We start from the raw sequence: 27,341 nt of genomic DNA on the forward strand, positions 1-27,341 counted from the left end.
ACCCTGAAAATGTTTTACTACAGAGAGTTCAGGATAGAGCCCTGCAGAGAACTATGTTATCTCCATAGAGACTTCTATTAACATTTCTGAAGAGGCCTAAAAATCTTTTAGTTTTAAACTCACCTACCCTTAAAATGAAATATTGCTGTCGACGGTCATCAAACTTATAAAACAGAGGAAGCCCAAGGATTTTGGAAAGGATTAAAATAATGATTTGGGAGATATTACCCCATCTCATTTTCCATAAAAGTACACACACGACAGCAATAGAAGGATGCTGAGCACGAGGCCTACTTCATTTGAACTTTTATGATTTTGCTGCATTGTTTTTGCATGCATTTTCTATCAGCTGGAAAGCATCAGCTCCCCACAAAGCCTGTGAGTTTTTGTGGAAGCACTGAACTCTTCTCACAGTGAATCCAAACACCAGTTCCTTTCTTTTCCTATGCAAAGATTAAGTTAGGGTAAAGTCCAAAAAGGAATCACACCCTTCCTAAGTGTTTAACCTTGCAGAAAACCAACATATAATCTTGTAAATAAAACACTCATTTCAGGAGAACGTTAGCAAAATCTCAAGGTTTTTTGTATCGTAAATACAAAACAAATTCCAGTTACTAACTTCTGCTGACTCAGCCGGGCTCACAAGAGTCCAGTGGCATTTCTGTAGTGGGGGACATGCCATATACTATAGTAACCTGCAGACATTAAGCACATAAAACATACCAGCTCCCACATGAAACAGACCACTAACTATTTGCCTATTTTGCCAAATTACACATACTTTTTCTGCCGACCGTATTTACATATGTTCTGATGGGCTTTAGTGAACCAACACGAATTGTAGAAATTGTAGAAATCGACTCTTTTACATATCATATCATACTTGTATTAGAAGTATATGCATAGGCACCAAAAATTCCTCCAAAATCTAGAAACCATTCACAGGAGACTGCACAACAACAGCCTGCTATTCAAGTATCCTGCACCATCACGGTCTTCTGCCTTGCCTATTTTCAGTATAGCTTTATCACTGATACAACTGGAAAGAATACTGCATGCAGTAGTAATTCATGAAAGAAATAGTATTGTTTCCTGCACTTTTGGTTGGTTAAAAGGAAGAGTATCTTGAGGCAAAATATACTCTTGAATGTATGGGAAGAAACATGAGCACCGAAGTACAGTGCAAACTATGAATCACCTGAACAACTTTTTTAATGTTTGTATTGGAAATACTTTAGACAGAAAGGCTTTTAGAGGAGATTAAGGACGGAAGTTACAGGGCAGGCTATGGGAAATCAGGGCCTAAATCCTTTGAATTTTAATGGGGGAGTCATACCTCTCAATTATTGAGCCATCTAAAAAAATTCTAAACTGTAAGGCAAAACATTGACAGAAGACTCACATAGCTGTCTAATCTCAATAAACCGCAATTTAAAAGGGACAGTTTTCTGAACATTAACTATAAACTGACTTCAGGCGCAATCTTATTATTTTTTTATTTAAAAAAGTCAGAAGGTATTTACATTCCAGAGGTCCTGCCAGATACAAGTGGATTATATCCTGTTGCGCATGTTTTCTATCAACAGAGCAAAAGATCAGGGCATTCACTTGAAATCCTTTGATTTCACTGCCAGATGAAATACCATGAAGATTAAGCATTGCCACAAGTAAACAGAGGATGTCAACAGTGAATGAAAAAAATGATTTGACACCCAATTTTAAGATATGTATAATAAAAATCATTATAGGCCACTTAAGTATTCTCCTGCTTTGCATTGCTGCCTCTTTCAAAATCAGCAGGCCATTCTGAAAAAAAACAGACTTTCACAATTAAAATGTGATTTTTTTTTAGCTAAAAAGTTGAATTTTTAAAATAATTATATGGAGTTTCTCTTTCTCATGTTTATATTCATTCTTAGAAATATATAGTACCTACAACCAGATATAAACTTAATTTTGACAAACAGAATACAGTGAAGCAATTTGAGAAAATACAGAAAAAAAGTTTTCCCTCTAAAATTAATCTTTAAAGTTAGATTTTGATTCTCCAATTACAGGACATCACCCAAATAACAGTTACATGTTAACCATACTTCCCTACCATTTTAGAACTAAATCTTTACAGGATTTAGTCATACTTATTTCTATAGTCAGTGTAGGTGAAAATGAATGATGGGCTGAAAGCAGCAAGTTGCAAAGCAGACCCTATGATTTCAACTGCTAAGCAGTATATAAAGAGTGAAAAAAAAAAATAGAAAGGATGGAATGCAACATCTTCGGAATTCTTCACTCCAAAGGAAGAAACACTGGGAGTAAGAATACCTCTCCCCAGAAAACACATATTCCTAGAATTGAACCTCATGAGAGGCACCAGAGTACAAAAGGACTTAGACACTTGCCAAAAGAAATAAAAAGGCAAAAAATGCCATAATATGTATAAAAGATTCTGTTTCTATCAATTGCAAAGGGAATGATTCACTCCCCTTTGTAAAGGCAACATGGAAGATACTACTACATTGCTAAGAAAATGTTAACTGACTCTCATTGTAGAAAGTCAATATTAAAATACAAGGAAGTTTTTTGTATATAATATGAAAGATGCCAATTGTCATAGATTATATTGTTGCTACAACAGAGCAAGAGCATATATAAATGTATGTTTTATTCTATTACTATACATATCCTCTATACCAAATGTTGCTGTTGAAAAGTAAAATTAAGTTAGTCTTAGATCCCTATATTCCCTTTTCCTAGAACTACAATCAACTTTTTTCTGCACATCGCAAAATTCACAGCTTCTTATCTGCAAAAGCCAAAACATCCAAATCTTAGATTTAAAATTCTAATTAACTATGTAAGAAAGTTCATCTTAAGGCTTGTCACAACATTTTTTTATATTGTTAGGAGTAAGAATCTGATCTTTTTGTCAGATAAATGCAGTGAGATGTGGCAAGAAAACCAGAATAATACTTAGCTGATGGAAATTTCTGAAGTTGACAAGGCAACTTCACTACACAGGTACCTTCAAAATTTATAGAAAAAACTAGCTAGCATAAAGACTGAAAGCTTATTGAGATGCTTCTTCAGATTTGCACACATTTAGATATTCAAAATAATAGTATTTTAAAAACTTTTTATATTATATTGATGTCATAAGCTCTCTTCATGGGAAAGAATACAGAAATCAGTCATCAACTGTACATGTAAGTAATCACGTGATACAATAATATTTATCAAGAATCATACAGGGAAAAAAAGGGTTCACCCTGTTCTGGTCAGATCTATYAATTTATGTTTCCTAGCTGAAAAGATGGCTTCTCATCTGTTAAGTTCCATACATGTACAGTATATTTGATATCAAACTTAGCTGGAGGGTGTAATGAAATATTATACTAATTTGTTCAGAGAAGCTGACATGATGTACTGTGTCCTAAAGCTGTAAGTGGAACCCTATGGGGAATGAAGAAACACACTTTTAACAAATGATTGCTGTATTAATAATGGAAATCTAGGATCATATTCTGTCAGCTAAATTGCTTGCAAGGATACATGTAATTAATTCCACATATTGACTTTCATTACTCTTAAGAAAGCTTATATTTTAGAAAAAGAATATTTGCTTTTTATATTGAAAGTCTACTCCTTTCGATTACTAAGCTCACTTAGAAAGGAAAGTTTATTTTGATTTTAACAGTTCATCAGTCCTAAATATAATCACCAGGATCTAACATGCAACTCTTGACACTGAGAGCAATGTGCATGGTTTTACTTGCCTATCATACATAGAAGATTTGTTTCATCTTCACTTTTCAAGTTTAAAAATGTGTATCTAAGTTAAGCTAGATAACCCAAGGTATATATGTAGGAATTTTAACTGCTTTTGTTTTTGAAAAAAGTGCTCTACACATTCCAATAGGTTTAGAAAGTAATAAGTTTTCTAGCTTCCAGCAAGCAATGTTGATCTTAAACCTACAAGGACTCAACAGTTCCAGCTCCCTGAATCCCATCTACCCAAACCCTCTATTACACAAAAACAAGTCTTTATTAATAGAGCATAGGTATGCAGAAAACACCCTAACATAACCCAAGTCTCAGTTATTTAGCCTAACTTGGTAATACCTCCAGTGATACTCAGATGATCAGGGTTAAGCCTGCATATTTTAAGAACTAAGAACTTAAGAACAATGCTCTTTCAGAAAAGAAAAAGGAAAATTTAGCTGTTAGAATAAATAATGATTTACAAAAACACAGTTTTCTACACATTTCTTTTCTACACATGCTGGTGTGCCATGACACCGCTATCTCCAAGTGACACAGAACATAGTTATACATACCACAGTTTGGTGGTTAACTTGAATCACTTCATCTCCAGCATGGATTTTCTTGCACCGATCTGCAGGTGACTGAATTTAAAATAAAAGAGATGATAAAGAATACAGTTCTTACTGGTCATCATCTCTCTTTCAGCAGTATGATTGATAAGCTATGTCAGATTAGATTGATAGTTACATTCTATTGTGAAATAAAGAAAAAAATAAATATTTAATAAATTAATTCATTGTTGTTGGAGAAAAATAATGTGCACTATTGTACAAAGACAATCAAGTGTTAAGAAAGGTATGAATATTTATTAAAGAGTAAACCAGTCTTAAAGATTTCCTTTAATTTCATTCTGCAAAAGTCTGCTTTAACCTGCCTGACATGTCTTAAGCCTTGGAAGCCAATCTTTGGCCGAACATTAACTCTATTGAGACTAATTAGCAACTGCTTCAAAAATAAATTTCACAACATTGCCTTGTTATTCTAAATGTTTTGGTATGTTCCAGAGAACTTCAGTAAATCACTGTTCTTCACAGTGCATACAAGGAGAGAGGATTAGGTACCAGCGAGGAAGGCCATAAAGTTATATTATAACTTCATGTCTGGATTAATATTAGGATGAAAGAAATGTAGCCAGGACCAAAATCCTACTAAGATCATCATACTTTCAAAAAGCAAAGTAGTTTTGTTCTTTGGTTGTGCCTCAGAAAAATAGAAAAACACCCCAAAACCCCCCCAAACCAGTTTCTCCTCTTCTGCTATCTATATGCACTATGTCAACTATTTTCTGAGGCACCCCCCCACACCCCATTTTTAGAGGAAAGTAACTTCATTAAGCTTTTCATAGAGTGACAATTCTTTGACTTTTCTTACTCAGTACTGTGGCTGTCAGCCTATGAAGTTGTTTAATCACCTTAAAGGTTAAGGATGAGAGTGACAGTTCAAAAAAACTAAAGTACTCAGGAGTATGTTTCCAAAGAACTGCTATGAATTTTGCAGAAAGGAACTGAAATTGAGTTCACTATTAGCATTTTCTAGCTCAGGTGAGACAACGTGACATCTAGGCATATGCTTCCAGCCTCGAATGGGGATTGTTTGCAATAACCTACCTACTACATCCCTTTCAAAATGTCTGTGTCCCGCAGCCATACCATGACTTTCTAGTGCAATTCCACATCATTTATGGCTTAAGTTAAGAACAGTGCTTAAACAGAAGATATCCAAGGAAAACATGAGGCTGAAAGAAGGGTCACTCATGACTCAGCTCTTGGAGGCATTACTCAGAATATCCTAAATCATCCTGGGCTGGTAAAGATGTAATTTTACTTACATAAAGAACAGCAGCCCTGACTATTTGGCACTCTTCCAGCGTTAAAGGTGTTGGCTGAATGATGTAAGGAAAAATTTTAACATTAGTAACTACGTTCTACTGATCTATCTTCTGCCTATCACTACACTACTCAAATTTACTCATTCATACTTCTGAAAAATCCTTATAATCTTGCCGTGCTTTAGCTCAGATGCAGTTACACCTAAGACCTTCAAAGTGCCTATGAGAGCTAATCCTGTGTCATTATGCTTGAACTCAATGGCATTTTATTACAATACAAACTTTTCCCTGTATGAACTTCAGCGCTTGCAGCTTAAACCTTGAGAAAAAGGTTATTTTTGTGTAGCAGTTTGCCAAATCTGTAAAACATGATCTAAGAATCTTCAGACTGTAAAAAATCATTGTAATTATGCCTGGGAATGAATAACACTGCAAGCCTAGATACAAATCATGTCTACAGGAGTCCAAGGCTGTGGTCTTATTAGGAGGTTGTGGCTCTTGTGCCTTATTGTTTTTCCTCCAAAGGAAGGAAAACCGACCTTACAGTTGAGAAATAGTTATCCTTTAAAATCATTATTTAAGGAAAATGGGAAAAATGATAGGCTATTTCTTTTTATAGATGTGTATGCTGATCATCAAGCAAATATCTATTCGTGAAGCCCCCCCCAGGAGGAACATCACAGATACATCTACATGAGCTGGCAACGCGGTTCAACAGTCTTCCCATATGAGGGTAAGGAATTTTACTTCAGATGAGGTTTAGTGTTGTCCTCTAGGCTAAATGTTATCTTTGTCCCATTCCCCCCCAACACACCCACACTATCCAAAATACCTGTTTAGACCCTCCTGCCCCCATTAGGGGCTGAAGCACATTTGGTGTGTGCCCAGAGTGAAAACTCAAGTATCATTTCTTCTGAAAAGTGTCTCCTTTCTGAACTCTATAAGCATCCTACAAACTCAACCATTACACAGTAAGTGGGGACACTGGGAGGACTTCATTCAGAATTGCACTCCCGTTGTAAAATAAAATGTTGACATAGATGCAGCCCATGATTTGACTTAGAAAATACTCTTTTCAACTAGAAAACTAAATTACAAATTTACTTTATCTGATGAAAACATTTGTTTTGTGAATTAAAAGAATCTATCACTCACCAAGAAGGCTATACTTTCTTGCTGGACCAATACAGCCTTTGTAATTGTTACTTTCAAACACAAGAGAGAAGAATTGAACCAGAAAGCTCAGCTTGCTCTAATGCTACAGGATCGCCAGGGAGAACCTCTGAGGGGGCAGTGACCTCTGAGGAGCCCTGCTCCCTCTCAGTTCAAGTTTCAGAGCTTGGTTGCTCCGACCTGCAGGGCCACTATGTTGGGAAAGGTGATTCCTACTGCTGAACAGCAAGATCCAAACCCCTACAGGCTTTGTAGTTGGACACCAAACACATTGAATTGCAAACAGATAATGCAGAACAGTGGATAAAAAGCCCACAATGTTATATTATGCAGCTAGAGCCACTAAGGTACTGCATTTATTAAAAAGACAAGTGCCTCTCTGTGATCTTTCAGGGAAGGATCAGATAAAAAGTTGTGCCAACATCTCATTTCAAGTAGCAGAATCAGAAAGAAAAAGGCACAAGCTTTTGTCCAAAGGCAAGAGAATTTGGATTCTTACTGTTTTCTAGAAGTCCAGCAGGACAACAAATGGCAAAAATGTCAATATGAAGAGGTCAGATCACATCTGCCCCATCATGACCTTATTCTCGCCCTGTTCCTTCAATGTTTCTCCTCCCATCTATCAGAATCATACTTGGGTGGGGGGTTTTTTTGGTTTTTTGGTTTTTTTTTTAAGTAAGAGGCTAGCAACTTTGTCTTTGAAAGCAGGAGAGACCTTACTTTCCCTAAGGCATTACTTATTTTCACAAACATTTTAACACACAATAGGTCTTTGCCCAGATAGCAGACTGCAGTCTCTCAGATTGCTTTGAGCACCTCCAGGGTCTTATAGCAAGTGAAAGTATCAATAACAAAGCAGAAAAGTCATCATGACTGAAGCTTCCTGATGTAGCTTTAAATTATATTCATGAATCATGAAAGATAAGATTTTTGAGGGAATGCATTAACATTTTATTCTTATCTTTGCCCCCGGGAAATTAAATCCAATAATAGTAACTCATGGAGAGAAATGGTTCCTTTTTTAATCTGAGGGAAATTCAACTTTAAAAACCATCCTCTCTTCTCCATATGTTTTCTAGATTTGGCACAACTATGGTTCTGTTGTCTGTTTAGTTTTGCTAACTCAACTGATATCGAAGCTGTAGGTCTGACTCCCTAGACTTTTGACTGCAAGGCTGAAATTCCTCTTATGATTTCCTTATTCTAAGGCAGGTGGCCCACGGACATCCTGTCCACAGCAAAAGAAGGAAGAAAGGTTTCCAGATTGCAATTCCTATGAAGGGATGGAAACAATAATCCTATTCTCTTTCCCTTGAGATATTAACAGAACCCCATTGCAGATCCAAGGCAGCAGTTGTAAGTACCATGGGCGGTTTGTGCTTTCCAGAATATGACACAGTAGCAGGATAAAACAAGTATTTCTTACAGCTTCATTTTAAGAAAGCATCATCAGAATCTTCAAAAGGAATTGCCTCAACCATTATGGAGCAATTCAGCATTGTTTAGTGGCCTGTTCCGTGTTTATCAAAGATTATGGATTAAAACCTTTCTCCCCCAAAATGATCATCTTGCTCATTCCCTATCAGACACAGCCACTTCCATAAAGATGGTGTACAAGGAAAGGAGAGTGTATTTCAAAGAGAGTTAAAAAGTAGTCTATTATGTTTTGCTTGCTGTTTTGATACCTTCCATGAGAACTAGTACACCAGTAATAAGTTTTCCTTTCTATAGGCATTATTCAGAAGTTCATGCAGAAACATATGGTTATTTGTCAATGTGAAGGGATGTCCTCATTTCCATGCATTTATTTATTACAAAATAAAGCTTAATAGATGGAAAATATAAAAGCTGTTTTTCTAATACTACAATGAACTCCAGCATATCAGTCTATACTTATTATAGACTTTTATCTTCTATTCACAGTGCAAGGTAACTCCGAGATAGCTACCTCTTATCTTGATCAACTGAAGTGTTTTAAGTGTCTTGCAAGAACAAATCAAAACCGATTCTCCTGGATCTCAGCTACAAACAACTCTTTCAATTCTGATGTAAACAAGCAAAAGCACTTCTGCCGTCCAACATGCTATTGGTCCTCAACAGCCAACTAGCACACTTTTGCAAGCAAAATGTAGCCTATAGCAAAGGGAAAGCATAAACCACAGGTAAGATCAAAAAGGCTACCAGGCCTGAACATACAGTATTAACAATACTTACATTTTCTGTTGTTCCAGTAATTACATGGAGACCATCATATGTTGATTTAATGTACATACCCTAAGAAAAAGACATCATGGGAAAGAATTTTTAAAGTGTTTCACAAACCATCACCATCCAAACATAACTTGCACATCTCTAAAAATAAAAGCTTTTTATATATATATATAAATGTATATAATTTGTGGACCTTTAAATTAACATATGCCATAACAGCCCAAAYGCTTCTGGTCCTATGCAGCAGTAGCAACCTAAAACTTTTACCACAGTCATCTCCATAAATACTACCCAGATTTCTTTATGTACTCCATATATGACAAATATAGCAACAGTAGCATCTGCTTACAAAAACAAAATTAAGAATTGCCTTAGGATGATCAATACTTCCATTTCTTTTTGGAAGCTTTTTGGAAGAAGGTTTTAAAAGAGTTGGATTCTCTGGTAGGCAATGCTGCAAAAATAACTTTCAAACTGGTAACTAATGCTCTGAAATATGCCTGAAAAAACATCTCTAAGACTTTCTGGCTGCCTCACTCATCTCAATGAGCTCTAAAGCTCGATTACGACAATTTAAATGTCAACTTTGTTAGCTATGTCACTTTTTTGAAAAAATATGGAAAAGAAGGGCTATCAACATATTAGCAGCAACTATGCTGTGCATGACAGCTTATGAGCAGACTGAAGTTCCTGCATGGGTGGTTTGGGACAGTATCTCAAACCTGCTTTTTCTCTGAATCAACATTCAAACAACATTTTAACGGCACCACTAAAACAGTGGGAAAAGGAAAAAGGAAAGGTAACTGGCATACACTGCATTTTCAACAACTTCTGAAGAACCTCACTTCCTCCTGACCAGTTCCTAGAAAGCAGGTAAATACTGAGCACTGGAGTAAATATCATCCCCGTAATGTGCTTTCTCTCCTTTTAATCCAAGTACCACAAAGAAGTCTGTTCTTAACTGAGGAACACGGTGTGGTCATCAATGATCAAATACACTAAAGAGGCAGAGAAAACTTTTATCAGGTTGGACAGACCTAATTTGGGACCAGAACTCATAGATGTTCTTGCAGTGGGAACAAGGATCTGCCCTTGCTTCCCCCCCAGTTAACAAAGTGGAGAATATTCCCAGGAAGAAACTGAGACTTTCTCAGGAGAGGGGGCTCAAAACTGAATTCTCCTTTTACTCTGCACAATCTGTAGCAGTAATTCATGGCATCATTTCCAATTGTCATGTTGGACTGCCACAGCTAGAAGAGAACAAAGCCAGAACTTGTTCATTTCTACACAGATAGGAACCCCCTGTCATTTTGCTTCAACTTCCATCTCTGTGCATCTTAAATAATTTTTTCATTGATTGGCTCCTTGCTTTCCTACTTAACTCAGTTATCTCAAATATCTCATGGCAATTTCTTACACATTTATCCTCACAACACCCCTGTGAGGTAGGGAAATACTAATATAAACACATTTTACAGACATGGAAATGAGCCACACAAGAGGCTGAGATACATCGGTATATTTGGCACCTAATACCTATCCCCAAACCGATGAAAATCAGGACCTAAATCCCTCTCTGGATCTGGATCTAAGTGACCTGACCTGACCAGACACCCTGCGACATGGCAAGGAGCTGAAATCAGGCCAACCAAGTTTCAGGAGATCCAGCTCTAAGGGCTAGGCCATCCAGTCTTGCCTGCTGAATGCACCCAGATCAGTGCAAGCCACAGACTTCATGGTGGCAGCTCCACACAGGGCAACTTCTGAAGAAAGTTGTATTTTTGCTTTAATGACAGTGAGTTATTGCTTTTGACTTAAGCGTTTAGATGATAAAGTTTCATTATGATTTCAATTTTTAACTAACCCAAAGAATAACCATGATTTACCATCTGGTTTGTTTTTGCTTTTATTGAGGTTATAGTTTCTGTAACAACAATTCAGTGACTCAACAGTAGCTTAAAACTGCCAGTGGTGTTTCACTGAAACACTACAAAACTGCTTCAGCAAAACCTGGTGTAAATGTAAAAAACCAACTGAATATCCAGTTGGATCTGAGAGAGACCTGTAAAGCGAAGCCAGTACAAAACAGGAATACATGCAAATCTATAATATCATGAAATAAGGAAACAGCAAATAACGTCAGGCTGAAAGCAGAGGACAGAGTCTCACATTTGCTGCTTATGTAGTGCTTAGCTTTGTGCAAAGCATAATTCTGAAGGATACTAAGGACTTATAAGTATGCTATGGTGGTGGACTGCAATTCCTATCCAACCTAGTCTTTTCTAGAAATTAAAGACTTTCAAGAACCAAAAGAGGAGAGAGGATTTTTGAAGAATTTTCCTTAAAGGCTAAGATCAAGAATTAAATAGGAACACTTCGGGAAAGAGGAGGAAGAGGGAAGCTGCAAAGAAATTTATATTTATTCCACACATGCAAAATTAAGAATGTTACACTATTGCTATGTCTTGTCAATTTTGCAAGAGCCAACATCATTATGTTTACAAAGCAGCTTTTTAAATGAGGAAATGTAATATTTTGCCATTGCCAAAAGCAAATGCAACAGAAAGATGATCTACCCTTTCACACACCTTCCTCTACTGCTTGTTTTAAGTGAACAATGATATATGGGAAAAGGTGCAGAGAACAGAATGTTTCCAGGGTTTACTGGAATCTGCTGCAGAAGTAAGAATATCACAGACATTTACAAATATTCCCTTCTTTGTCTCCTTGTGGTTACACAATATTAACAGTACTCTCAGTGATCAAGAGTACAGAGTGATCAGTGTGCATTGTTCATTTCTACTAAAGAAAATCAGCAGAGATAAATCTTAGGTATCCAAAGATAACTCCAAAGTCCCTATGAATTCACAAGAATCAATTATGTCAAATAAATGGAAAGATAATTCAGTTAATATGCCTAAAATACCTAACCACCACAGGAATCAAGAATGAAAGCACACTTCGATCAAAGACCAGGTAACTCATGCTTAATTACACAAATAGTTCTGATCAGCTGTGGGTAAGAGTCTAATTTCAAACAAGTCAATACATTTTATCTTCGTGTGAACTATTATTCAGTTAAGGGTTAGAACAGAGACCTTGGATTTTTATTTTTTTTAAGACTGTGACAATAGAATTTGATATGCTTGTAACCCATTTTACACAATGCCAGATGGAAAGTACACAAGAAGATACTAATTCCATTTTATCATATACCTAATTGAATTTTTACTCTTTAACTGTGATGGCATCTTGATGCAGTCCCCCAAGGTTGCACACGCCTCTGTAGCCCAGAAATGTGTTCCAAAAGTGTAAAACACAGCCCCAAAGCAATCTCTCTTGCTTCTCCAATTCAACTCTAGAGCTCAGCAAGGTCTAAGAAGAGCAAAATCCAAACGGTTTTCAGAAACCTGTTCATAATTTTTTCCCAATTCCTCCAATATTTCAGGCCAAATAACTTGGAGGAATATTAGGAACTGGATTTCTGGAAAGTACTTCCTAGCTAGACCTCCAGCAGTGCACCTTTAACAGGCTGCCACACTCTGCTCTTTCTACCACTTGTATTTTATGGGCACTTTTGCACATGACAGGCTGATTTTGTGTTTTCTTTAGCAAGTGAAGAGGAACTAAGAAAAATTAGTCTACTGTTCTGGCATATTCACCTTTGTATTTTCACAAGAATCTAGCTGGCTAAGTGAAGAGCTGGAATTTGAAATCATGTCACAGTACATGAACTGACCAGGATTAAAATGAAAATTCGAACAGGAAAAACTGAAATTCAAGATTAACCTGTGCCAAAGTTCTCCTCTGATATTGCATGTTGTACTTAAAAAAAAAAAAAAAAAAAAAAAAAGACTACTCAGGAAAAACTTCCCAAGCTAAAGCAGTACCTATAACTTGGTTATTTGCTTTTTGTCTAACAAAATGCATAGAGTAGTCTGCTTCTTTGCTAAATACATTGCTTTCAGTCAAGCGGTAACATTTTTAAGTCTGTTTCTTGGCAAAAGATACTACCTAAAGTAGTCAGTTTTGTCTTTCTCTGTAACTTCAGTAGTGGAAAACACACAAAATTGCATTCAACACAAGGATATATATAAATCAGCTTTCAAGTCCTCAAAAAAGGAAGCAGTGATTATGTGTGGGAGCATGAATATCTGCCAGTGATTGCAAAGCTGACCACGTTAATCCACATTAGGGCTTTTTAGAAGAATTCTGTACTCTGAGAACTCCCTTTTCACCCCTCCTTCACAACTGCTGCAGGCTGTGTCTCTTCCTGCAGCAACACTCCTTGGAGAACACATATATATGGCCAGCCATAAAACCACATATGGGCAGCAAACTTTGGGACAGAGGAGAAAAAAAAACAGCAAAACCAAAACCCACCTATGATGCTGCACTCAATTTTTACCCAGTACACAAGAGTTTCTGCATACCACGCCATAACCACGTTTTCTCCTTGTCAGGTTCTTTAGTCTGTTTTTCTGGTAAGTATTAGTTTTAATATCTGTAAGACATTGTAACCCACGTAACACATTTAGGTGCTGTTGCAGTAACCTATTAGTCAGACAATTAACATAAATCTCGGACTAATACTTACGTGTCCACAAAAAAAAAGGTCAACTGTAGTGAAGGAAGTATTTAAACTGATTAAAACATCCTGACAGTGCTCCTATCTGTTTTATGTTATAAAAAAATCCAACCATTTTCCCAATTCTATCATGCATTTACCATACGAGTTTAGAGAAATTGCAATGTTTTCCATGCTTTTTATTTCCTTCTCCTCTCCTTTCTCTCTGCCTGATCTACTTTAGCTTCTTAGATACTGTTTGAGACATTTTAGATGTTCTGCCCCTGCTAGGCAACAGAACATCTTCCAAGTTAGCAGCCACCCTTGCCCTTTGCTTTCTGGTTGCAGTCTTTCCATTTTTATAGGGCTAGCATTTTATTCAGTGGACAGTATAGCCAGCATAGAGCCTCCATGGGGGTCCAAACTCAAGAAGAAAGGTAGCCGTAATCCATCTTTCCACCTCCATCGTTGCACACATCCTGGAAGAAGGTCCAGAAGTTATAGAGCTTCGCATTTATACAAGTGTTCCTGACGTGCAGCCACTAGTCACAACACCAAGCTCCATCACCATTTATGAAACTGATATTCTTAGTACTCAACAGCGTTGCACTGATATGTGTTCACTGTATCTTAACTGAAAGATATTAGTTAAAAAAAAGCCAAAACTAAAGTTTTCATACAAAGCACCAAGAGCAACCTGACAAAAATAACCTGTTACTGTGGTTGGCGCTGTAACAAACCGAGAGGTATGATGTGCACCTCCCAGGGCAAATACATAGGCCTTGGTCCCTGCTCCAGAGAGCTTACAGTATAGAGGGCACAGCGCAGCACAAAGGCAACACAACTGAAGCATACAGGTAAGGAGGAAGGAGAAAAAAAGGTCATTGCATCAAAATAGCATTGTATCCTTCTAAGGCTTGTAAACAAGGCTTGCACAATCAGTCTTTTCCATTTTTAAAAATACATACAATTATTTTCTTGATAATGACATGGAATTTCTCAGTCAGCACCATGACCCTGTCCAGTCAGTTCACAAACGCAGATCACAAGAATAAGCCCTGCCTCAAGAGCTTCCAGTTTAAACAGACAAGACAGACAGAGGATTGAAAACAGAGGCACAGAGAAGGGAAGAGATTCTCTACTGGATCACCTAGCAAGTTGAAACACACCCACGTAAAGACATTATTCTTTATAAAAAATACTGCTCTTAACACTTTTCAATCACTGTGGGTTAACACCACCCTACAGAAAGACTCAAATGAGGAAAAAAAAAAAGTCACAAGACAGAAAGCAGAAAAATTTAAAGCTAAGATAAAAATGGACAGAAATACAAAAAAGGTGGTTGAGAGAAAAGGAAAGAACATTCCTTCATTACAGCAGGAGATAGGACTTAGAAAGGCTGACTGCAGAGAGCAGGCAAAAGAGCGAGAAAATTAATAGGAGAAGAAGAGAGAGAGAGACAATCCATGAAAAGGTGAAATCCTGGAGGCACACTCTGAAAAGGATTCAGGGATTATAAAAGAAAGCCAGTGGAGGAGGGGAGAAACAAATAGTAGACTAAAACAAAGGATGGGGCAATATTTACTCATCCGAAAGATTTTTGTCTCATATTTTAATTTGTGATTTGCCTAAGGAGACATATTAGTGAATAATTAACCTAAAAACCTTGGCATATCAAATTTGCCAGAAACAAACAAACAAATATGCCAAATATTCTCCAAAACTACGCCATCCAAACAAAAAATTTAAAAAACTTGCCGCAGAGAAGAGGGGAACTGTAATCCTTATTCAAGTAAATGCAATGAGAATGAACTTGGGCAGAAGAAGTTGCAAAAGCTATTTCACTAGGCAAAAAGTGGTTAACTGTATTCTGATTGCCTTCTACTATCTCCAAGGGAGGTGGGAAAAGATAATAGTAGTGATGTAAAGAAGAATAGCTGTAAGTATTATCAGTGGGTTTTTCTCCATGCCATGGGTGTTGGATACTTGAGTAACTGAAAGATCAGTGGTCAACTCATGAACAACACCGGATTGCTACTCTGAGCTTTCACTACCACCTGATTAAGCATGCAGAGTTCTCGCAATAAAATTCAATAAGCTACTTCTCAGCAGTGCTGTAGTGCCTTTGAATAACTTATAAAATAGCTTTATATCCCAGAGATACTATGAAGCAAATTCTAGAATTTGACAGTTTTTGTGCATAAGCCCACGCAAACTTCTTGGTTGAGTTGATCTTAGTAATTTAAATCCCTTCAGACTTCAAGATCCTAGAACAATCTGAGCCACTTTTCAGAAGCTGGTATAAACGGCAAAAACTTCTCTTTCATTTTTTCCTGTTTACTAAATTTTCTCCTATATTGGTCAGCCTTACAAAATACTTCCCCACTGGCCCAGCTGCATGAGAAATCAAAATATTTCAGACTTAAAAAAAAAAAAAAAAAGCTAAAGTCTCCTATTCCTTTACATATATACATCTTATTAAAAAATTCACTCTCTCATCCTGGATGATGGTTTTGATTAACTGCGTACTTCTTACCAGCCCTTCACTTGGCTTGATGTTTGTAAGCTGGATCACTTCAAGGTGGGCAGACTGGGAAACCAGAGGATCAGAAGAGAGTGAGATAATATGATCACAGACGCCAGAGAGAGTTTTACACTAGGAAGGAACAGGAAAAAAAAAAAGAAAAATAAATTGTCACAATGAATATTACTAACTATTTCAATATCTACCTACTACTTATAACATTTTTAAAGTACATACATATCAGTCACGTTGTATGTACAGGGCAGAGGGAATGAGGGAGGAGTGGGAAAGGCCTCAGTCAGCAAGCAGCACACTGCAAAATCCAATTTTTATGATGATTCCAAACTGACACAGCATCAGAACAGCAATGAATAAGAGGCAACTACTTTTGCATCTCAAAAGAGACAGCAAGCGATTGTGTGAGCTCCTCCCGTCTGCTCTCCTCGTCGCAGGCGCTGCATCTGAGCTGTGCTCAGGCACCCGGGGCACCCCAGCACGTTCCAACTCCCCAGACCTTTTGCAAAGACATTAAGTGCCCCCAAGCCCCACTCATTTCAGTTCAACTTGCAGATGTTCAACTTGCATGAAAATCTGACTGTTAACAATGATGGGTAACTCCCATTAACTCTGAAGTTTATGCTATACTAATAAAACATGTTAATTGAGTTTGGAATGAGTTTCTCATGTTCTACTGATGCCAAGTATGATTTACTACTGCAGGCACGAAGATCATGATAAACAACCACTTCATCACAGGATAATTTTTAAACCTGTTATCCTTGGCAGTCTCTTTGCAGCAAAATAGAAATAAAGTTTCTAAAAAGGCTGGGACTCAAATGGGTACTTCGTTATCTTCTCATCTCACTTCCTTGATTCCCACTTGCCAGAGAGAGGAAAGCCATGACAATTTATTTTCTATCATTCTCTCATATTTCTGTAAGCAAGCGATTTTTGATAGCTTTAATGTTTTCCATAGAATTCCCTTTCAGCAGCTAAAACTGATTTCTCAGCTCAGATTTCCAAGAGTGTGTTCTGCGCCTGCATTCAGGGATTACAGCATTCCTTTGGTCCCACAACTGTGGGCAACTGGAAAACCAATTAAGAGCCATTCTAATTGTCCTCAAATTCAAAGGATTAAAGCTAACCAGGCTCCTCAAATAACTGAAACACAACTGCACACGATGGCCGTACCAACCCCTCTTCCAAGCTTCCAAATAATACTTTTTAAGGTAAAAAGTATCTACAACAATGCTACAGAAATAGGGTATAAAATTGGATATAATCTCCTTGCCAAATCACTGTTATAATTCCTAATGACAAACTAGAAATATCTTATCTAAAAGGAAAGCAAAAACTTTGAGTGATAAAAAGCAAGGAAAAAAATCCAGTGAAAGTGAAAATTTAATCCTGTTACAGACCATTACATTTGGAATTTCTTCTCTTGAAATTATTTATAAACAGCTGGAAACTTGGTTTAGTAGATAGATGGCTTATTTTATTGAACAATAATGTTTCAGGATGAATAAACAAATTAGAATCAAATGGAAAGTGTTACAAAACTTGTATTACCAACATGACCTTATTCCAGACATCATATTGCCTCCAAGCACACATACACATACACCCCTTCTGCTTTATCTGTATTTTGTGATGCAGTCATTGTTGAATAAAGGAAGTCAAGAGATATTTAAAATGAGGATAAAAATGCTTTGTCCTTAACTGAATTGGGGAGAAGTGAAATATTTACTTTATTGCAGAATTGCTTTTTTACATTTTTTCTGGGATATATGAAAACTGCTTTGTGTTGACATTAAAAAAAAAAGTAAAAAACACTATAAACACTGCTATTCCTTTTAGAAACTTATAGATCACTCAGCTCTCCACATACAACATTATAAATTGTTCCCTGGTAATGAAAACTGAATGTATCACATACCTTTAGAACTGCATTCACCCACCGATATTCTTCCTGTTCTAAAACTACTAAATTGACGGGGTCCTGAGCAGCTTCAATGCAGCCTCCATGAATTAACATATGATTTTTTTTATTCTATTCCCAACCATTGCATTGCTTAGAGATGTCAAAACACGCAGAAAGGGAGTGTTGCTACCACTTAACACTAGGTAGGCCGTTTAAAGTTTGGAGACTTGGATCCTTGCTCAAGAAAGTCCTTGACTGCTTCCACAGGTGATGGGGAAAAGACGGGAGTGAGGCAAGTCTAGGGTGTGATACGGAGCAGAAGCCTGAGATGCGTTAAATAACTCCCTGGAGCAGCCGCTCTCCCTCTGCCTCTCCACAAGGGAGGGTACAGACAGTCTATATAGCCTACAGATATTAGCGTCTCAATATGGTTATATAGGTTGTAATACTAAAACAAGTTGGTGTGAATATTCCCTGAAAGGAGCTCAAAGAATACTGGATGTAAAAATCACAAAGTTACTATGATAAAAAAATCTTCCATGTGCTCCTATGTATTTCTAAAAGAATATTCTCTTTCAAGTCTTGCATCTTTCTCTCTATCCCAGATCCTCAAACTCCTCTCCAACAGTATGGTATCTTGCATATTCTAATACAATAAATGAGCCTAGCAAAATCCCTAGAGAAGATCCTATGAGTAGAGGCCCCATGCTCCTCTACTGCTTTCAGAAAGGTCTACAACCTTTCCAAAATTTAAGCACTCATTCAACATATGGGGATGCATATATAACTCTCTTCCCAGAAAAAATGATACTTAGGGGCAAAACTCCACTGCATTATTATAAAAACTTTTCTGCTTCATAGGTATACATATCTAACCACAGTGAAGATAAAAGTTGTAGATGGTGAACTTTCAAAGCTCTATTAAATGTTATCAGGTTTATTACCATATATTAGCATCAGGGGTGACTGGAAGAAGCAACAGAAAACAAAAGGTACAGAAAAGTGGAAATGAAAGTTCTTGAATTACTTGTCTTAATGTTAAATCTTTAAATCTTTAAATCTTTAACTCTTTTTTCTTCTATAAGAACATTAATGGACCTGGTCCAATAGGACAAAATGCCATGGCATCCATGAATAGTCTAGATAATGAGACCTAATTACAACATTGTCCATTTAGTAATTATGGAATAGTTTAAAGACATGTTTTGCTTTGCTTGTGAGAACTATCTATTCCTTTGGAGGGGAGATGTTGTTTACTATAGAAAGATTTTGAATTTAAGTACAATAGCAAAATGAAGTGGCACATTCATGTTGCTTGGACTTGTTGTATTTCACATATATTTGCATAGCACCAAATAAATGACTAGCTAATTTGTTTTTAATTAAATGGCATACACAACTTCATTCATCTAATTTCAGAAAGCAGAAATAGTACTCTTGTTCTAACATAATTACAAGACCTTGGGAGCAAAAAGCAATCTTTTAAAAGACAGGTCTGGGTTCTGCCCAACTACCCAAGACCTTTTGCTGCTATAAGCAAATATATAAAAACTCTTCTAATTTTCTTATGAAAACAGAAAAAACATGTTTGGGTTAGAATAGCTACAGAACCTTACAAGACTCCCTTTGCTATCATACATTTAAATCACTTCAATTAAACATGCTCGTTCTTAGGGTCAATCTAAAAGTCCCCTTTCCATAACCTAAGACCTTTTATGTCAGCTGTTTTTAAACAATTATTTCTTATTTTTATCATGTAACTGTGACAGTACACAGGGTGCAGGACAGCCCATGATTTTCTTGTGCTGCACTCTCTACAGAAATATCCAACAGCTTTTGCCAAACTGCCCCCTCAGTTTGGCTCCGTTTTTTTTTTCTTCCTCTGCACACTGCTTCAGGCCAGCGAGGGCTTGCTGGGCTCAGACCTAGTGCTTGCCCCCGGCATCTCCTCCACACGCAGGGGACACGGCGCCTCCAACCCTGGACTGCATTAGCAGTGGGTACATTGCACTTCCCCAAGAGTTAAGCCATAATGTAGTATCTACACAAGTATTTACTGCACTTGCGGGAACAGCAACTTGTCAAGACCTCACAGCGTGCCCAGGACACAGAGAGCCAGGGCTGCACTCCTATGCCACAGATATCCTCTCCCCATGGCAAAAGGCAAGGTGCATGGGCTGTTAGCAAAAACGTGGCCACAGGCTGGCATGGGCAAAACAACATGTTCTTCCTTGGCTTTGTTCTCAAAAACATCTCAGCTGTTTTGCTTTGTTTCTTTAATTGTTTGTTTTTCAGGAAGAAGGGAGTGAAGGTTGCAAAAAAGAAAAAAAAAGAAAAAAAGGATGGAAGAAGGCAGGGGAGGGGAATTCAGCCCAAGCAACATATCTGAACTTGGATGGCTGTGGAAAACATCCATAGGGCATAGCTCTCTCCATTCACAACAGAGGTCAACAGCGACTGAAAAAACCCAGTGGCTCTGAACGCAGTTAGTTATAGTCCAGTTGCTGCCCAAATTACTGCTGTTCACTTTATTGGCCCAGGGTCCTTAACATGACGATCAGCATTAACCTGGCATACAGATGAAAGAGCCTTTTCATCAGGAGCACGGTCCCTCTGATTAGGACTGTCAGGTTAACGGCCTCTTTATGGAAAAATATATGTTGTTTCTGCTTGCCTTGGACCTACTTGGTGGATCAGGAACTTCCGCGGGCAAAGCTGCTGCCACATGGCATGGGAGTGATGTTCGTTTAACAGAGGCAACACGTTAGCGTGGCCAGAGAGTTCTCAAGTAAATCGTCTTTGACTTCTCTATACTCTCCTCCCTAAGCATGCCAGAGGGTGGCTCACCAGGTTCATCCCGTACTCACTGTTTGGGAGTTCATTCATGTGAACTCCTTGTCTACAGCTCTAAAGGTTTGTTCAGGGCTACTTTACTTCTAGCTTGACTAAATTTCCCCAACCTCCCCAGACTTCACTGGAGCTTTCAACTTGGCAGATGCAAAAGGAACAAATTATATTTGTGGAAGAAATGCCTAGAGTTTTTTTAAATGTATTTATTGTTTTATTTAATGGAGAATAATGGACTGCAGCAGGATTTTGCATAGAGGCTACTCAATTCATTTGAATGGAATACAAGCACACAAACAGTGCACTTTTGCTACTCATTTTATTCCAAACAATTTATGAATGCATTATTTTTCAGCATAACCTATTCAGCACAAGCAGTTTCAAAGGCATGTATTAATTTCACCAAAAACTGATGAGAGTACAACATAACTTTTCCCTCAAACAGTAGTTACCTTTTGGTACTTTGTGAAACTGCATTTCTGATTACAAAAACATTGTAAATGGGATCAAGATCCTTTATCATACCTGCATAATTGCTGATTCCCTATTGCAATGTAATTTGAAAAACACCTGGCTGGTCTTTCAGTACAAAATAGGTTTGTAAATATAGAAAATTGATTCAGAGGATATAGCTGCTCTTCAGCCCTCGGCTGCATCCCATCTGTATTTTCCAAAAATAAAAGAAAAGCATGATATGCAAATTGATCTAGCGTTGGCCCCTTTCCTACTTTCTGACTCCAGGAAAGAAGATACACTTCTCAACAGACTGTGAAAAAATAAAGGACAACGAAAGACGACTGGTCAAGGGGAAATTTTGCCTTAGATCATTAAGGAGGATGTGGAAAATACCATATTTTAATGCTGCAGGGGAAAGCAGCCAAAGCAACAGAGTATCTTAGCATGCCTGCCACTCATTCTCCTTGCAAAAATAAATGTGCAGTGGCTGTTGCTTGTATTGAGGATAACAGAGGAAGGTACTTAACAGATAAGAGACAGTTCTAGGAGGTGGCTTTGACAATCAGAAAGTGCGAGCAATGTAGTCGCAATGGTTATGCCAGACACTGTACCTCTTTAAGCAATTCAAACCGATGTATTCCAGGAAAGGAGCAGGGTTAGCTGTTTTTTAATATGCAACGAAAGTCCACTAAGGAATAATTTTTCTAAAGGAAGTATCCCCAAATGTCAATGTGCCACGTTTCTACATTTGCAGAAACAGGCTTGGAAATGCTAAGCAAGTATCAATCACTAGATACAGTAAGACACACAGGAGAATGAGCATTCAATTGGTCCTACAAAAATCAGCAGGCATTAAAAATGCCCAGCCTTTCTCAGCCTGCACTCAGCCTTCAGCCTGCAAAGCATCTGAACAAAGAAGGATTTGGCCAAGACAAAAAATTAAAAAATAATAATAAATATATATATATATATGAAAGAGCAAGCTACAAAAAATTAATTGAAAGAAATCAGCAGATGATTACATTTTCCCCTTTTGTTACACAGTCCCTGTTCTCACCATAAGGCTTACAGTGATGATTTCAGCTCTCTTTTGCAATAACTTATCACTGAACTTCAGTTACAAATTCTCCCTTCTATTCAGTGACAAACTTACAATTGTAGACTGTAGCTACACCACAGCCCGAACGTGTAAAGCTAAACGATTCAAAGGAGGAGGAAACAAAATCACTGTAGAGCATCTAGTTATTTGGTACAAATTCAAAGGGGGGAAACATTTTCCTTCACTCAGTAGGCAACTAGTTTATGCCCCAGAGCATGTAGAATGAAAGATCATACCTAGTTTCTTACCTATATTTTTGAACCGTAGTGTACTGGTTTCTAAAAGATTTTCCACAATTGTTCCTCCTTTCAGCCAAGGAGATGGGTACATAAAGGTAACTGAATTAGATTTGCATCCTTCTTGGTTTTGGTACTAACAAACAGCTATGTGGCCACTCTAATTTTTACTGGCAAAATGCCCTCTGTCTTCTGCAGCATGGTGGAAGTAGTTTTGGATGCAGCTGTCTTCCAAAGCCTCCAAAAGCTGCATTTTCCCCAGCAAACACAATTTTCAGCTGTTCCTTTTGGGCAGTTGTAGTGCCGCCAAACATTTCTGGTCGAGCAAACAGACTTGTATTTGTTCCTGTCCTTAGTTTTTCCCAGGCTAGTGACCAAGCTTAAATCTATCTTGTCCCGTGTTTGCAAGATCGGAGCACCTGGACTTATACACGTTCCCAGAGCTGAGGGCAAGAGGAGTGCTAGCCACTCCTGCGAGTTCCCTCGTACGCGTCATTTGGATGAGGGATGGCAATGAGACACACAGAAATGCAGCGCTAAAGATAAGAAAAAAATTCTTGGCAAGGTTAAGATTAACCTGTTTGAAAAAAAATACTCACAGTCAGTTACATCTGGCCAAGCCAAAGCAACTTGCTACATGAGCATTGAGGATGAAGTCTAACTAGTTAGCTTAATCCACACCAAATAATTATTACTCAATTTATTCTGCTCCAAAACACATGTTGCACTGTAGGGAATGCCTCAGTAATTGCAGCAGTCTCAGAGTTGTCTGGGCCTGGGCTTCTGTTTATATATACACAAAGTTTAAGCAGTGAGCTGTCTTATTTTGGATGCAAAAAAGAGAGGCATCTAAGAGTGTGAGGTTTGCTGGGACTTATTTGCAAGCTAATAGACTCCTGAAGGGAGGCAGATGATTACTTTTTTTTCTCTTTAAATGAGACCATCATAAAGATGCCTTTGACAATGCATTTTTAACCAATTATCTTATAGTTTTATAACAAATATTCAAATATAGTGGGCAGGAGTGAATTATTTTCACTGTAATGTCTGCCTGGCTCTTAGCAAAAAAAGAACATTCCGATCCTTTACTTCTTTTCATTTATTAATTTAGCAATAGCTCCTTCATTTTTCAAAAACTTCTGAATATTAATTTCAGTCTACAGGTTACTTTCTACAGTTTTCCAACTCAATAAAACTATATTTGGAGGGGGAAGCAGTGGATTTTTGAGAAAGTGAAGTTTGTTAGGAAGACAGACTCTTTATAGAATTAAAATAGGAAATTCAGTGAAAAACTATTAAGCTGACTGGTGCCCTGCTTCTGCTTTCTATAATTACTCCTACTTACTTTGGTCTCACTTTAATACTGTATTGCTTCACATGGATTAATCTGAACTAGACAGTTCCATCATATGCAGCCTTAAACAGCTGGATGGGATCAATGAATTATTCTTCAAGGTTTCTGAAGCTCCATTCAGACTTTCGCAACCACTAACGTAACTCCCCAAATTAGCAGAACTGATACTCTTTTAAGCTGAGCAGTTTTCCATACACTTTATTAGCTCAAGTTAAATCAACATAACTTAAAGATTCTAAAAATAGACTGGCAATAGCGTATTAATTTCCAGTTTTAAAGTAAGCATCACAGCAATAGCTTATCATTTCATATTTAGGCCCACTGTATTTTAAACCCTCTTGTTAAGTCACTATTTTCTATTGCCATTTATTTCTGTTGGAATTATTTTTCTGTTGGTATTTGTAAATTATTACATTTATTATTATTATTATATTATTTATTTGTTTATATGGCTTACTGATCAAAAAGTAACCTGGAAAAAATGTATTGGGAAATYGGAAGTGGTAGAAATATGAAACATTTTCTCTGTATTCATGAATATTTCAGAAGCATCAACATTTTAATGAGGAAAAATCCATAGTTTCTATTCCTGTATGGTTTTATGCTTCTTATTCCATAGAGATCTAGTGTTTCAATGAATTCACAGTGAAAAACTTTAAGGAATATAGTTGTCTTTAAAATAATTGTTTCAATACACTTGCAATTCAAGGGCAGAAAATTGTAGAAGAATCATTTTTTCCCAAAGACATACTTTGCAACTTCCATTTAGAAGAAATAAACAAATTGAGGTAGGTAATTTCTTTTTAAAACTTAATCAGTTTTCCATAACACCTTTTTCCCTTAGATACGCTTCATGTGTTTAGCTGAATAATACAGACTAGTTTACTACTTAAACTAATATTGTGACTCACAATCAAAACTGCTTTTATATGGTATTTGAAACTCCAATTGCTTGAAAAGCAAACAAAAATACTTTTTTCCTTTAAAAAAAGGCTGAAGCTATACAGTTTCATCTCCACAGAATACCATTACTTAAAACATATCTGCGATATCAAAAAGTTGACAGCAGAATAAGTTTATCGACATTAAAACATATTATCTACGGGTAAGGTGATTCAGCAGTCTCTCCACACGAAAATCCACGCTGTGAGCTCGGAAAGAAAGAGAACGTGTATTTGCTTCTCAAAAGAAATTACTGTCATTAGAGTTCTAACACATTAACTGTTTCTTAGCTAACCTAATTAAAACCAACTGAACAGTCACTTAATGGAGGATCTTGCCTTTGGTGGCTAACTGCTCCCATCATGCTTTAGAGGCAAGTGCAAAGAAGTGGCAATCAGTTAACTTTGGCTGGTACCTATAGCTGCATTTTGATACAGAGCAGCAGAGCGGTCCCAGGTGCCCTGACCGTGCCCACGCACTCTCCAGGTTGGGCGAGCACAAAATGGGCTGGTTCTGGTGGGAACGGGGCAGCAGCTCCACGTGTATGCCCACAGTGCTGCCCCTCGGAGAAGGCACCCGCACCCAAAACAGCGCTCTGAGACACGTGAACGATGGGGGACGTTCAACCCCGGACACGGACTCGGTCTGCTCTGAAGTAAACCACCGAACCACCTACAGGCAATGTGGACCAACACCAACTACTTTGATCTACCGATCTGCTCCAAAGGTGCCAAATTTCTTTGTATCCTAAAGAATAACAGTACATATTTGTCATATAAGTTATTTTAGTTGCTGTAGCTGTAGGCATTTTTTTTTATTTATGTAAAAGGATATTAAATCTTTTAAAATTTGGCTTCAAACCTTAGTGAGAACAATGCCTTGCAACAGAAATTTCCATGGTCTAATTACAGGAATTGCTAATCAGTTGTCTGCATTGCCTTTCACTTCTGTGACAAACTTTGTTTCTTGCATCACGTAGAGAACATGGTGAAATCACATAGGATGGCCGAGGGCTTTGAATTCAAGCTTTTCTTGAACCCATCCCAGCCAAAGCAGCTATACATCAGGATCTGATCATTCGAAGGTAGCTGGATATGGTGCTAGCCATACTAACTAGTAATGCATAAATTCTGTTATACATTACTACAAAAGTTGTCATCATTTTCTGATGGGAAACACAGTCAAAGAAGGGCTTCTGGTATTTTGGTCTTGAAACTTAAGAAAAGCAAATTTCATTTTCTGTCTCTATAATATTCATACTGAGTGTGTCTGTCCTCCTGTCCTCTCCTGCCAATCTGTCCTACTTCTTCCAGCATGTCACATTCCAGATTCTTTCTATGACTTTATCAAAATTTACTACTATTCCTTTCGTAGGGAACCTTCTTTTTACCATTCACCTCCAAATTTATTGAATACACAGTCTATAACAGGGGTTTTAAATTCTTAATCCCCCTCCAGAACATTTCTAATCTGGTTTGTATTCCTTATACTCCTCTGCATGCATGCACATTCAAATATTCTGATATTGAATAAGTATCCAAAGTCCTATCTTTTAGACTTTGACATAACAGTTACCGTAATTTCTCTCCAGATCTTGACATCAGTAGGATATCATGATCCTTTTTCCCCTCATTTTTTATCTACCTCTTAGACTATTTCCTCATCAGATTGTCTAATGAGAGAAAGCCACTACACCTTTCTCAGTCTTCCGGGAGAGGAAACAGAAGGAACTGTGACTTCTTTCAATTCTATCATCAATCTTTGCAGTTGCATTTACAAAATATTCCCTTTCAAATTCAAAATACAGTTTCAGCTTCCAACTTTTAATTGTTAAATCACAGGTTTATCTCTTTCCTTGATTGCTTTGGTCAGCTTCCACCTTATGAATTCCCATCCATCAGCAGAAATGCAACAGTCAGAACTGATCCAAGTTAATCAATGTGATACATATAGTCGTTTTTAATTCTAGGCTTTAGCAAAAAGCTCAGCAACATGCTCACACTTCCTTGCAAGCCTGAGCACTAATCACAGAAGCTAATTAAGCTCTCCACAACAACAAATATGTCCACCTGTCTCCACAAAGTTGTTGCTCTTAATTAAAGCAAGAAGCCTGCGTGAGTCTGAATGATGTAAGATAATGTAACTCATGAAACCTGTCTCAAATTTGTCCATTCAGCTATCTTAAACTAATCCCTCTCAAATTCCTCAGAATTTTCTATTGAAGACTACATTGACTGATGCTGCATCAGCTTTAAACATTGCTGGCTTCCTTTACAATACTCTTTATTACTTTGTAAATGATATAAATTGAATATAGTAGATGTTGGAACTCTCGGCTCCTACAGCAGAAAACACGCATGT

The 27,341-nt window shown here is 37.4% G+C and overlaps 1 protein-coding gene across 4 annotated transcripts in view; it reads right to left on the bottom strand.

Moving 5' to 3' along the window:
- The window catches only part of CNKSR2 (connector enhancer of kinase suppressor of Ras 2), a 217,540-nt gene that overhangs the window by 112,255 nt on the left and 77,944 nt on the right, over positions 1 to 27,341 (bottom strand). For all 4 annotated transcript variants that reach the window (XM_026062859.1, XM_026062858.1, XM_026062857.1 and 1 more), the window contains exons 6-8: positions 16,138 to 16,257; positions 9,038 to 9,097; positions 4,335 to 4,403 (exon numbers count right to left, since the gene is read on the bottom strand). In XM_026062859.1, the coding sequence (XP_025918644.1) occupies positions 4,335 to 4,403; positions 9,038 to 9,097; positions 16,138 to 16,257 (249 nt within the window). The remainder of the gene's footprint in view (positions 1 to 4,334; positions 4,404 to 9,037; positions 9,098 to 16,137; positions 16,258 to 27,341) is intronic.

The sequence above is a fragment of the Apteryx rowi genome, unplaced genomic scaffold (genome assembly GCF_003343035.1).
Source record: "Apteryx rowi isolate R43461 unplaced genomic scaffold, aptRow1 scaffold_194, whole genome shotgun sequence".
NCBI classification, from domain to species: Eukaryota; Metazoa; Chordata; class Aves; order Apterygiformes; family Apterygidae; genus Apteryx; species Apteryx rowi.